The sequence below is a fragment of the Apium graveolens genome, chromosome 6 (genome assembly GCF_009905375.1).
Source record: "Apium graveolens cultivar Ventura chromosome 6, ASM990537v1, whole genome shotgun sequence".
NCBI classification, from domain to species: Eukaryota; Viridiplantae; Streptophyta; class Magnoliopsida; order Apiales; family Apiaceae; genus Apium; species Apium graveolens.
Window position 1 is genome coordinate 25,000,875 of NC_133652.1, and position 14,553 is coordinate 25,015,427.

General features: G+C 32.1%; 1 protein-coding gene and 1 non-coding gene across 2 annotated transcripts; both read right to left on the reverse strand.

The window, feature by feature from the left end:
• Positions 1 to 2,163: 2,163 nt before the first annotated feature.
• Positions 2,164 to 4,501, reverse strand: LOC141667038 (uncharacterized). The gene is made up of 3 exons (XM_074473349.1): positions 3,820 to 4,501; positions 2,708 to 3,608; positions 2,164 to 2,581 (listed from the first exon to the last, which is right to left on the reverse strand). Exons 1-3 carry the CDS (start codon positions 4,394 to 4,396, stop codon positions 2,503 to 2,505), a joined length of 1,557 nt encoding a protein of 518 aa, XP_074329450.1. The 5' UTR covers positions 4,397 to 4,501; the 3' UTR covers positions 2,164 to 2,502.
• Positions 4,502 to 12,526: 8,025 nt separating this feature from the next.
• LOC141670186 (small nucleolar RNA R71) lies at positions 12,527 to 12,633 on the reverse strand. Its single transcript, XR_012554428.1, has one exon. It is a non-coding gene; the product is annotated as a small nucleolar RNA R71 (small nucleolar RNA).
• Between the last annotated feature and the right edge of the window lie 1,920 nt (positions 12,634 to 14,553).

Genomic DNA, 14,553 nt, shown 5'->3' on the forward strand with positions numbered 1-14,553 from the left:
AATACATGTATTTATATATAAAAGGAAGATATGAAAGCTGGCATAAGATCTTAAATTTCTCCCAATTTTGTATGTAAATTCTTTTATATCCTGTTTGGTAAACAAGATTTCATTTGAAATTCTGGATTTGATCAAATAAGCTGTTTGGAATTTTGGATTTGGATTTGATTTGAAATCGAGTACATTTAAATATTAATATAAACACGAGAATGTGAAATGACAACTCAAATCCTATCATTTGAAATCACTAATTTAAAATGAAATATAAGTTTCCAAACGCCATCTTCGACATTTTTAATTTTAACCTTTCATGTTCACATACTTTCTACGAAATATGCCTGACAAAAAATTTGAGATAATCTATGCATATCAATAATAATGCAATGGAATATATGTTAAATTAAAAGTGGTAACTAGCAGATTTATTAGTCCACTAGATGAAGTTTTATCAAATGTCATTATACATATGGTGGTTTTTAGGCTTCTTGGTGACTTTAGACTTTAGAGTAGAGGGTATCTATAGGTCACAGGGTCCGGCTTCTTTCATCTGTGATGGCTTTTTTCAGTTTAAGTTTTTATATTTGACGGTTACATATATTTAAAGCGCATTGATGAAAGAGGCATAATCTTGCGTTCGTTGAAAAACAAGATGCTCAGCCCCACACGACGACACAACTAAAACTTATATGCCCATCAAGTGTAACATTTCATTGAATAATCTACCAGTTGATTTTTCACGCATATTTTTGCTGGTAATTATTCCTGCATATTGGAGGTATATATCTATGGATGTGTCCCTTCATTTGCCTATTATCATATTTAAATACTATTATAATTCACAATTGTGATTTTTCTACCCCCATGTCTAAGAGAACTTCAAATACGTGTGCTCGGTTGTGTTAAACAAGAGTTGTCAAAATTCACACTTATTTTACTGTCAATAATTTTTTCAGTTGCCAGTTGATTATTATGTAAAAGAAATTATAATGTTAAGATAAGAAAGTTCTTATCCCTGTTCATCAGTGATTTAAAAATAGTCAAATATGATACATCAACTGATCATGATAACAACTTGGAACGAAAGTGTGTCTTACAAGATTATAATTTCGTTCATTTTCCATCCAGAGGTATATTATATTTTTTTAAAAAAATATTAAAAGATAAGAGAACATATTTTTTCGTAAAGTATGCAAGAGAATTGGAGAACTAATAGACAAAGTTTAAATAAAATATTACTAATTTAAGTATTTCAAATATATCATTAAAACGGACTTTCGAGTTTTTCTGACCGGGCGAAGGTGATTGTACTACCTAGTTATACAAGATAAGAAAAACATATTTCACCCCCTTTAACTAGGATAATCATTACCCGACTTCTGTCTCTTCAAAGTATAGCATATGATCTTGTATGTGCCATGTGAATAATGTATACATTCATAATGTAATCATTCATAATTTCATCTAATTTAGTATATGTGCCATGTGAATAATGTATACATTCATATAATTGATGCCATCTTATAATAATACATGGAGCAAAACTTGTACATGATTTAGCGAACAAAAACTAGATATATTATCACCCACATACACGAAAACTATATATATAGCCCTCGTAAGATCTAGCTAAGTTGCACATTATATGTGTTGGTTAAAGTACATAGCTGCATTTGGAGTCTGGGAGAGCAACATGCCTCTAATTAATCATGGATAAAGACACTGCAAAGCGAACTGGAACACTCCAGTGGACAAATTTAAAAAGTTCCAACACAAATATAAAAAGGATAGACAGGACATGAACAAATTGATGGAACAAAGTGGTTTGGATATGGCGGTTAGGAGAATAAAGGAACAGGACTGAACCAGAAGTGCAGTTTTTAAAAATGCATAAGCATTCAAGTGGTGTACAAACACAGCGAGTAAGACAGCATTTCCTAATCTTCCCCATCCTTGTTTGCTGTTAAGTGTTCACTTAATGCTAACACATTTACCCTAACCTGAATTGTCTGAAATTTGATCCATCCCAGAGAGGGCCTGCCATACAGGTCAACTTTTATGCTTGTACTTCTCAGCCAATTCACTCACCATTAAAAAGAAAAAAAAAATAAAGTTCAATGTATTAGAGGTAATAAGCTCATACAAATTTAGAGAAGGTCTAATAAATATACACAACCACAAGTTTAGGCAAGGTCTAATAAATAACAAAATATACACAAGTTTAGACAAGGTCTTAAGAGTTCAAATCACAAAAGATACAACTTTCGGTTACTCTTCGGACAAGTCAAAATAATATCAACCACGTTCAATTCACAAAGAGATACAAGCTCATCTGCAGAGCATAAGTGTAACTTCCCCAGAGTACAATTTACTTCACATACCCAAAAGAAGTAAAGCACAAGTCTACTTTACATACCAAAACAAGTGGAAGTTTAATTTACATACCCAAAATAAATTCATCAGCATAATGGCTCACATTCTGCGGCACATTACAACACTGGGACTCTAATATCTAGCATGAGTGTCTACGGTACGATACGAGGAGCACGAGCTCATTAACTGCCAACTCTCTTTGTCGTCATCGCTGCAGGGAGAAATTTTGAAGTTATAAAAAAAAATGCTTAGACCACCAAAAACACTAATGTGCTGAATACAACATATATATGATTGATAATAAGGAAAGAATGAAACTTTGGATGGAGAAACTTACATCAAGTATGCACCCATTACACTGGTAACCTCTCTGAGAAGTGGAAAGCAGAGACACGCTACGGCAGAAGCAGTCAAAGAGAGCACTGGATTTTTATCTGTACCGATATCAGAATTGGAATCCGTATGCTCCAAATCTATCTCTTTATGAAGAGAAACATGCAAGATGGTGATATGCAAGGTAGAAGCAGAACGAAGGCAGGCAACAAAATGAATGTCGCACCATAACAGGCCCAAGAGGTTTGGGGATATAGGAAGCAACGCCAGAGGATAGGAATCTCTATCCTTCAAAACTTTGTTGATGAAACTATGCTCTTCTTCTCCTTTGAAGACACTAATGGGTCCTACATAATAGCTACCGTTACCCTTCAAAATATAGGCACAAAGTCTCCCAAGTTGGTCAATCCAGTAGAGAGTGTCATCAGAGATGACGGGATGAAGATATGTGATCCACCCTCGGAAGTGAAGGAGCTGGCACAAACGTGTACAGGCACGGAATGGAGACCAATACCATGAGGATGTACTGAAAGTATAGACGACATGTGATACATATCCAATCAGCAAAATAGAGGAGGATTCATGAAGGGGAAACACAAGGAGTTCGTAATCAGCTAACTTTCCAAAGGGGGGGTTTGGAAGTGGGGACCAATATCCAAGGTCGGGGTCAAATACCTCAGCATAGGGAGATTGGTCGTCGGTAAGAAGATTACCTCCGAAAGCATAAATCTTACCATTCATTGAAACCAGTTTGGGCCAAATGCGAGGAGAGATGAGTGGTGCAGGACTGATCTCCCACTTGGGTTTTGGCTTGCTGAAATCACAGAAGTGTAGGCGATGAGATGCGTGATTGCTAGTAGTGAAGCTAGGGTTGCGGAAGGGAGGTTTGACACTGGCACGCCCACCTGTTATATTCCATTCCAGTTAGTAAGATTAACGTTGGTGGTAATAATTAAAAAAAAAACAATGAGTATAATCGCAAGTAGTGTGTGTGTAATCTGTAATTTCAGGATAAAAAATTGGGTTTTATTAAATGAAGTTGATAGTTCATGAGCTTGCCTACATATTATCCGAAAAAAGCAAGAAATATAGTATAAAGCAGGTTGCGCAACATACCCGTGACAGCTTCGGTGGTAACATATGGATTGGGTGGACAGACTTGACCGGAAGCCTGAGATAGAATATCCTTATACGAAACGACTTCAGCTGGGTCGGCACCAAGGGCGTACATGACCGAACCTACAGGGGAACAACGGATCCAAGGAGTGTAAATAAAATTATTCCGAAGGGATGGGAAATCAAAAGGGCCATTTATTGGATCAAGTAAGCAGCAAAACTTATTCTGATTCGGAAGCATAAACTCGCCGCACCCATCATCCTCCTCATCAGTATCGGAATAATCGACTAAGTTTGGTATATCAAGAGGGGAAGTAGGAGAAGCATATTCTAATCGTCCACGTTTATGCAAAAGGATGGCTGGGATCTTCACCCTCAACCACTTCGCATGATCAGGACCGTCTTCGTGGTCCTCAAACTCCAAACGAATACAGATACAAACATCCTTGTAATCTCCATACGACGACGTCGTATCACACATCCTCCTCCTCATCCTCTTGTGTTTCGATATCTTCGGTTTCTGCCCCGATCTTATTTTCTTTCTCCCCCATTTCATCGTACTACCGCTGCTATTCATATTTTCTGATTCTCTGCGTCTCTGAGTCTTTATTTATCAAAATCGATTTGCCAACCCTACTTTCTTCCCCAATTCCGCTTCTCACTCTTACCGGCTTACGGCCCGTTTCCATTTCTGACTTGTATAATTTTATTAAAATTATATTTAAATAATTAAATATTAAATAATGATTATAAAATAATAATTTCATTGTCTATTATTTCAACTTAAATTTAAATAGTATATTTATTGATGAGATCTTTTTATAAATAATAATATAAATGTTTGTTATTGCTGAGGTTCGAACCTGAAATTATATACGTATCTTTATAAATAGTAATATAAATGTTGGTTGTTAACGTGATTCAAACCCAATAACTTATATCTTATAAATAATAATATAAATGTTTTTTTTCTTGACGGAATTCGAACCTGAGAACTTATGGAATGTATTTTTTTAGTATTTGGATCTAACGACTCTGATTTTTTGATGAATAAGACCTGATGGTCGTGATGAAAATGGACTACCAAAATGAGAGTTTAACCGAACTACAAATTATACTTCATTCCGATTATTATAGTATATATATATATAATAGCTTTACAACTCATGCGATACACGGGTCTCAATTAATATTTTTATAATATATTATACTATTTATATCTATAGTATATTATAGATATATATAGTATAGTATATAGTATAGATTTCATTCAATTCTCGGCCGCCGCCTTTACATAATTTTTCTTTTACAATATCTTTTCTTTTTTATTTTAAAATACTTAAGAATACAAAATTTAAGTAAAACTATATTATATTTCTTCTTTGAAAGAAAAACAAACAATATTATTCAAATATATTGATGTATCACATTAATAATAACCTAGTATTATAATTTGATCGATCAAACTTGTCTTGGATCATTTTATTTTTATCATCTCCGGATTTGGGATTATTTTATTCGGATCTAAACTCATCCTGAGTATTAAGTTTCGAATATCAGCCAAGTTCGTATTTTCATTTTTCTAACCGTCTGGTCTGTGATCCATCGAATACTAATCAAATATGACCCATTAATATTGAGTATCATTTTTATTTGAAATATATACATGATCATTTTTGTAAAAAAAATGTAATACTCCCTCAGTCCCATTGGATCGCTTACGTTACTTTTTACACGTTTTTCAATACTCGTTTAAAGTATAGTTCCATAATATTTTTTTAATTTTTTTCTGAATAAAGTTTTATGTTTAAACTTTTATTCAAAAAAATATATTTTAAAACTATATTTTGTAAAAATCTCGAAATACGTGCAAATAGTGAACGTAAACTATGCGGTGGGACGGAGGGAGTACGATAAAAACATAATATTTACGAAATAATAACTTAAATATTATGATAGACTAAGTATATCTACATTGATAGATTATAATATTGGATAACTTATATTTTGTTATAATATAAATTTATAAAAAAATATTTAAAGTTTATAGAAATGTTCTTTGCTCAGAAATGTAATTAACTAAAAATATAATCCATATTCAAGTTCGAACCGAATACAAATCATGGACCATATTCGGATAAGATCATTTTATTAAATATAATATGATACATAATCTAAGCGGTTATAAGAGTGCTCATATCCGGTATCATATTTTATCTGGACCTAATTTTTCTCCAAATTTGGATTTTTTATAAAACAAATTTGTTACATTTATCGTATTTTCCAGTCAAATATAAATAATGATACCGCATAGTTCATATAATTTCCGGCCCTAATTACACAAATCTCACCTAGTTCATATATTGTTATTATGTATAAGATTTACTATATTTTATTTTATACTCTCTCCACCTATTTTTTTCTTTTTTGTTCTTTTCATTAAAGCTAAACACGAATTTAAGGAAAATATGCTCTTACTTAAAGAGAGTATAACTATTTTCTTGGTCACAGGTTCGAATCCCACCGGAGGAGAATTTATGATTATGCCTCATGAGTTAGAGTTTGTCGTTTAAATGCAGTTTACCTTGATTCACATGGTTTGCAACCTATTGCGTGAGTCCGTAGGGTTTACCCAGTGCGTACCCGAAGAGTAGCGGCTGCGGGTTACCTACGATAAAAAAAGAGTATATAAGTTGTTCTAATTTAATAAATTTGATACCTAAAAATTAATATATTTTCTTAATTTACTTTCAGACATATATTATTATAAATTAATATATTTTTCAATTTATATTTGAACCATTGAGAATATATTAGCATATAAATAATTTTAAAATAAAATATATTATTAAAAATCATTCGAGTGTTAAAAAAAATCCGTGCATCGCACGAGTTATAGGCTAGTTTATTTTAAAATAAAAACATTTTTGAAAAATACAAAATTTAAGTAAAACTAGTCAAACACGCTGCGCTTCGCTGTAGAATTATATTTTTTTTTTCTAAAATACTTATGAATCAATTCTTCAATTAAAAAAATAAATTATGAAATTACAGCATAAAAGTTGAATATATGATCTAATTCAATCGGATCAAATTTTGTGGGGTACCAAATATTCCACCATCATTACTTTAAATAAAATATATAATATAATTTTCAACTCAACTTAAAAAAGTTTTCTTTTATTCTCCATCATCATTCTTTTCTTTAAATAAAAATATAAATGACCAATTGTTTAAAAAATATATTATCATATATTATATATATATCATAATTATTTATTGTCTTAAAATCTCAAATAATAACTTATTTTAAAAATAAATAAAGATAAAAATTATAACATGATAATGAAATTCCGGTATTTAATATGTTTCTCCGTAATGTGTCGCACTCTCCTTAAATACGTTATTCTCTTGTTGAACACATCTATTTATCTATCTATATAGTTCTATTACTATTATATAAAATAACAAATATTAAAAAATTTGGTACGGTACCTATTTTTTGGTATAATGTAATTTTATCATTTAATATGTTTCTCCGTAATGTGTCGCACTCTCCTTAAATACGTTATTCTCTTGTTGAACACATCTATTTATCTATCTATATAGTTCTATTACTATTATATAAAATAACAAATATTAAAAAATTTGGTACGGTACCTATTTTTTGGTATAATGTAATTTTATCAAATTACCTTTAATTATTATAAAAATAATTTTAAATTTTTTAATATGAAATTTAATATGACAGCGCAACCTAGGCAGATTTAGCACCCCGACACCTCAAGTGTTTGAACAAAACCCTCTTAAGCCTTAACCTCCTCTCATAATCTCATAATATAACCCACTTCCTAAAATGCACTCTAACAGTATTTTAGTGGTTCCTTATATCACTAAGACATCTTTCTCATGTTTTATCTTTAAAAACCACAAATTATCCCTTATTTTATTTTTATAAATAAAAACTGATTTTTCTCTTTTCTTTTTAGTTCTTTTCTCTCTTTTTTTAATATCTCATTCAAATTTGTTATTATTTTAATAATAAGGAATGAAGATAAATATCATTGTTGGAGTTCAAATTTAAAATCATTTCTCAAATCACTAAAAATTAATATTTTATAATATTTATAAGAAACTTATTAAGAGACTGTTGATAAAATCCCTACTCGATTTATGGTCTCAATCTCGACCTCTGTCCCATGACATATTTATTGACATTGATTTATTTACTTATTTTTACATAATTACACTTTTATATTATTATATTAAAGATAAAATAATAAAAGTTTTGTTGGTAATCGGTCTCATCACATGTAATTATAGTAATATTTTAAATAACTCTAATAAATAGATTAATATTTATAATATATTTAAATAAATATAAATAGAATTATAATATGTATATTAGTTTTGGACTTAAAAAAATTATGTATACACTCGGCTCAGTTGCTTAAAGAGAAAATAATTATCCTCTTTGTCACGGGTGGAATCTCACGAGAGTAAAATTTATGATTATGTCTTCTGAATCAGAGTCTGTCGCTTAAGTGCAGTTTACCTTGGTTAACGTGGTTAAACAAAATTTAAACCAAATTAAATATTATTAGCTGGATTTGGTTGATATAACGAGTCTGAGACTAAAACAAAATAATATACTAAAAAATATAAATAAACTAATATAGTTAGCTAGATTTGCTGTTCAGAGTTAAAATATACCTCTATCCCGTTACATATTTATTGGTATTGATTTATTTACTTATTTTTACATAATTACAATTTTAAATTATTATATTAAAGACAAAATAATAAAAATTTTATTGGTAATCGGTCTCATCAAATGTAATTATAGTACCATTTTAAATAACTTTAATTAATTGATTAAAATTTATAATATAATTAAATAAATATAAACATAATTATAATATGTATAATAATTTTGGACTTATACAAAATTATATATACTATTCACCCAAACTAAACTAAATTATTTTATTGTCTGATCCTAAATAAAAAAATTTAATATAGTTAATTGGATTTGTTGTCTCCAGTTAAAACATAATAATATATATTTTTCATTCGCGCTAAAACCAAATAATATTCACCGAGTTAAAACAAAATATAAATCAAATAAAATATTATTAGTTGGATTTGGTTGATATAATGGGTCTGAGACTAAAATAAAATAATATACTAAAAAATAAAAATAAACAAAAATAGTTAGTTAGATTTGATGCCTAGAGTTAAAATATAATAATATATATTTTTTATTCGTCCCAAAACCAAATAATATTCATCGGAGTTAAAATAACATTTAAACAAATTAAATATAATTAGCTAGATTCTGTAGATCTAACGGGCCTAAGACTAAAATACAATAACGTATAATACTGATTTGCGGTAAAACCAAATTTCAATTAAACATAAATATAAGTCTTATAGTGTTGATCCGACTTAAAATGAAATTAAATTAAAGTCTGCATATTTCGTTGATATATATAATACAAGTTTAAAAATAAGTTAGATAATGGAGATATGCCCGTGATTAGGGATGGCAACGGGTCGGGTTCAGATCGGGTATTGCAAAATCCAAATCCAAATTCAAATATTTTCGGGTTATCCAAATCCAAATCCGTCGGGTTTTGGATCGGATCGTGTATTTTTTGGGTATCCAAAATTATGAATAGTGTAGTCAAATTTAATATTATTTATACATACAAATACTATCAATCACATTATTGTAAAAGACATGCATGTACTTTAATAAGATTAAGACATTTTGTCAATCCTAAGTAAGTTGTATTGTTATCTTAATTTGTATTTTGTACTTGTAACACTTTAAAGTCTGTAAAAATGCAAAGGAGCAGACTGAAGTCTTTTTCCTGAAACAGTATCAAGCCTAAGGATTCTATCTGGAAGAAGATCAAAAAGATCATGCCTCAGAAGAATTTTGAAGAAGTTTGGAGTTGAATAAATCTGTTTGGATAAAAATACTCTAAGTCAGGATCTCTACAAGTCACAGATTTAGTGTTATAGAAAAGTCATTCGAGAACTCCAAATGACTTATCGAGAAGTCAAAAAAGCTACTAGAGAACTCAGAGAGATATCGACAAGTCAAGAAAACATGAAGCTTGAAGATATCGACAAATCATTTCTTCACTAGAGAACTCAGAGTTATCGACAAGTCAACATTCATTAGAGAACTCTGAGTTATCGATAAGTCAAAGTCCATTAGAGAACTCAGAGATATCGATAATTCAAAATTCACTAGAGAACTCTAAGTTGTCGACAAGACAAAGTGAAGACATGATGCTGAGAGATCTCGACAAGCTAAAGTTTCATTCGAGAATTCAGAGACCTCTATAAGTCAAATTCACTAGAGTATTAGAGATCTCGATAAGTCATTATACTTATCAAGATGTCAAGATCTCTATGTGCCTAATTGGAGATCTCGAGTAAAATTCTCAAAGTACAAAATCATAGACCAATTCAATATTCAAGATTAACAATCAACAAATAATCCAAAGAGCTGGATTGACAAGTCTACAAAAAGCAGCTTGAAGAATGTGTAAGATCAATGGTGAAGATTAACTGACAGATGAAGATTAAAATTATCACATGATGCTAAAAATATGCTAAGCCAGAAATGGAAGATCTACTTTTCTATAAATAGAAATGACAAGTGACAGTTTAGAAAAGCTAATAACATGTCTTATTGTACACTGTGTAAACCAGCAGTTAACTGAATTATAAAGTTAATACTGGTCTTTTAGTCAGTTGTAACAATTTAGATCAAATTTCTTGTAACACTCTCAAGGAGAAGCTAAGCTCTTTATCAATAAAGAGCCTAGAAATTTTGTAGCAAAACAGTCTTAGTTTTAATATAAAATTAAGTGAGTTTTGAAGATCCGTGTTCTTTATTTTCTACAAGCTTAATTTCTGCATGAACACATTCTACTACAAGATGTAATTTACTTTGTTCAACCATAAACATTCAAGAAAAACCCAAAAACAGGTAAAACACATTCACCCCCTCTGTGTTTTATTCATTTCCTAACAAGTGGTATCAGAGCAAAATCTGAAAGTAAACTGATTCAAGATCTTGGAAGAATGAATACACAGAAAATCAGTAGCATCAAAATTCCTACCTTTGACAAAGCTAACTATACTCTTTAGAAAAAAAATGATGTTGTTTATCAGGATGACCAATCCCCTCTACATTCAAATCCTCAAGAATGGACCCTTCATTAAGAAGACCTAGAGAGCACGAGACGGCTACGGAGAAGAAGACTTTTGTTTTCTTTAGTATAGTTGATACTTGGATGCTTGTTTTTTATTTATTTTTGATCCCTAGTACTCTTATATTATTTTATATCATGCTTTCATTGGAACCCGTGGTGACGATGGGTTCGGTTATGAACTAATCATTATCATGGGGGTTCCAACGAATTTACTTATAGATTTCTGTAGTTAATTTGTTTCAATATCTTGGTGTGTGGTGATTGATTGATATCCTAGTATTGGTTGTGCTTATTCGTCTTATGTGCGTAGCTAACATATAAGATAGCGTGTTAATCTCTATTGAAGTGAAAGTGAATATAGAGGTTTAGAACTTGTCATGCTAGCATAGGTTTATGTATTTATTATGCATGATTCGTAGGTAATTTTAACCATCTTACTTGCCCTTTATAATTACGATAGATAACTTGTTCATTAAACCTTTATGTTGTTAAATTCCATAGACATATAGGGTCTCAACATAATTGGTGTCTATTCAGTTTCCATCTCTTTTGTGGATGTCTGTTAGTAGGGTATTCGTACAACGAAAGTTGGCGTTTACTAGTTTCATGTTATCCAATTAGTTGTCATCACCATTGCATGCTAAGGTTGAGAACAATGACTTTGAATGAAATATTTAATGAAGTTAGAATATCATGTTTGTCTCATATAGTTAAATCAACCATTTTAATCTCTTAGTTATTTGCATATTAGTTTAATCTTAGTTATAATCAATCTCAACTAGTTATTGTCTTAGTATTGAACGATAGCCATACCATTGTTGCATAAGTGCATAAATTGAAGTTAACCTAAACTAGTCTCTGTGGGAATGAATCTGATTGATATCTTATACTACTTACGAACGCGTATACTTGCGTGTAATTTTAGCGCGTGTTTTCGCCCTAACAAGTTTTTGGCGCCGCTGCCGGGGACTCGGTGTTAATTTTATTTTATGTGCTTGACATCAGTGGTTGTTAAAGTTCACTGACTCAGATTCTTTTACTTTCACAGTTTACTTGTGTGTGTTTCAGGTACTCTAGTTTTTACTGCAATAGGAGAACCAGCAACAACGAAAGTGGATAGATTTTTCTCAACCCAAGATCAATGACATTCAATCTAGTATTGCCAGGCCAACGATCGCAGATAATACCTTTTAAATGAAGCCTGGCACGATTCAGATGGTACAAAATTCAATCAGTTTGGGGGTTCTCCAACGGAAGATCCTAATATGCATATTACGGATTTTATCGAGATCTGTGACACCTTCAAGTTCAACAATATTTCTAAAGATGTTGTGAAGCTGAGACTTTTCCCATTCTCCCTGAGGGATAAAGCTAAGAGCTGGTTACACTCTCTACCAGCTGATTCCATCACTACTTGGGAGGATCTTGCTCAGAAGTTTCTTACTAAATTTTTCCCTATGGTGAAGACAACTACACTCAGGTATGCTCTTACTCAATTTGCGCAACAATCGGGGGAAACTCTATGTGAAGCTTGGGAGCGCTACAAGGAGATGCTTAGGAAGTATCCTCATTATGACATGCCTGATTGGATGATCATCAATTATTTTTACAATGATTTGGGAGCACAGTCTACACTCATGCTTGATACATCATCAGGTGGAGCATTATGGGCAAAGAGCTATGAGGAAGCTTATGGTCTAATTGAACTGATGGCTACTAATGAATATCAGTATCCAACCTAGAGATTTCCACAGGGCAAGGTAGCAGGAGTTCTGGAAGTGGATACAGCTACGGCTATCACTGTTCAACTAAAGGCGTTGTCTATGAAGATTGATTCTCTGGCTAACTATGGAGTCCATCAGAGGACAAGTGTTTGTGAGCTTTGTGCAGGTTCACATGCGACGGAGCAATGCACTATATCTAGTGAATTAGCTCATTTTATGAGCAACTTTCAGAGATCGCAGCAACCAATGCTAGACACTTATCATCCTGACAACTGGAATCATCCTAACTTTAGCTGGAGCAACAATCAGAATACGATGTAACAGCCGTTCCAGCAGTTTGGAAACAAGCAATTTAATCCTCCTGGTTTTCAGCATCAATTTGCACCAAGACAACAACTCCAACTTTAACAACAAACTCATGGTGCAGGTCAATCTTCGAATGAAAAATCTGAATTGGAGGAGTTGAGGCTTATGTGCAAAAATCAGGCTCTTATATGCCAAAGCTAGGTTATTTCTATCAAGACTTTGTAGAATCAGATAAGGCAAATTGCTAACGCCTTATTGAATCGATTACCAGGAACGCTTTCTAGTGATACAGAAGCCAATCCAGGAAAGAGGGAAGTTAACGAACAGGTGAACTCCATCACCTTGAGATTCGGAAAGGTCGCAAGCTCCGAAATTCAGCAAGACGAAGAGTATGAAAACTCTGCCCAGAATGCAGGTACGTCTGCACCCTTGCCAATTCTATAAAATGAGATTGTAGCTGAAAAAATGGTGCAGAAGGATGCCGAGGTGGAATCAAGGAAGAAAACTGTGGAACACACTCCTCTTGAGGGTAATACATGGGAGAAACAGGTCTATCCTCCACCTCTTTTTCTTAAGAGGCTGCAGAAGCAGAAGTTGGATAAGCAATTTGCTAAGTTTCTAGAGGTGTTCAAGAAACTTCACATCAACATACCTTTCGTTGAAGCTCTTGAACAGATGCCTAGCTATGCAAAGTTTATAAAATGTATTCTCTCTCGGAAAGTGAAGCTCGATGACTTAGAGACCGTTGCTCTTACGGAGGAATGTAGTGTGTTCTGCAACAAAAATTGCATCCAAAGCTTAAGGATCCTGGAAGCTTCACGATTCCTTGCACTATTGGAAACTTGTCTTTCGACAAATACTTGTATAATTTGGGAGCTAGCATCAATCTGATGCCCTCGTCAGTTTTCAAGAAACTTGGACTACCTGATCCAAAACATGTGAACATCTCTTTGCAGTTGGCTGATTGTTCCATCACTTATCCGCGAGGAGTAGTGGAGGATATCTTGGTTAAGGTGGATAAGCTCATCTTCCATGCTGATTTTGTCATTCTAGACTTTGAGGAGTGTTATTCCCTAACAATACGACAAGAATTACAGAAGGGGGGTTGAATGTAATTGTGGCTTCTTTTTCAAAATTTTAAAACAGTTCTTACTTGATAATGTATATAGTGTTTGATTTGCAAAGTGCGGAATAAATGATTTATATGAATCAAAACACAAAGTAATAAAAACACAAGCTTTTAAAACTTTTGGGTGGATTTGAAAGTATCCACCAGAGATAGAATGAGAACCCTGTGAAGCTTGAATAGCTCACAGCTGCTTACAAGTAGAACAACTAAACTTACAGAGAAATGTTACAGAATACAGCTTAAAAATATTTCTCTGAAAATGTGTGTGCTTAATTAATTGTTCTACTAACTACACTTGGTTTATATATCACCAAGTTTACATGATAATAAGATAAGATAA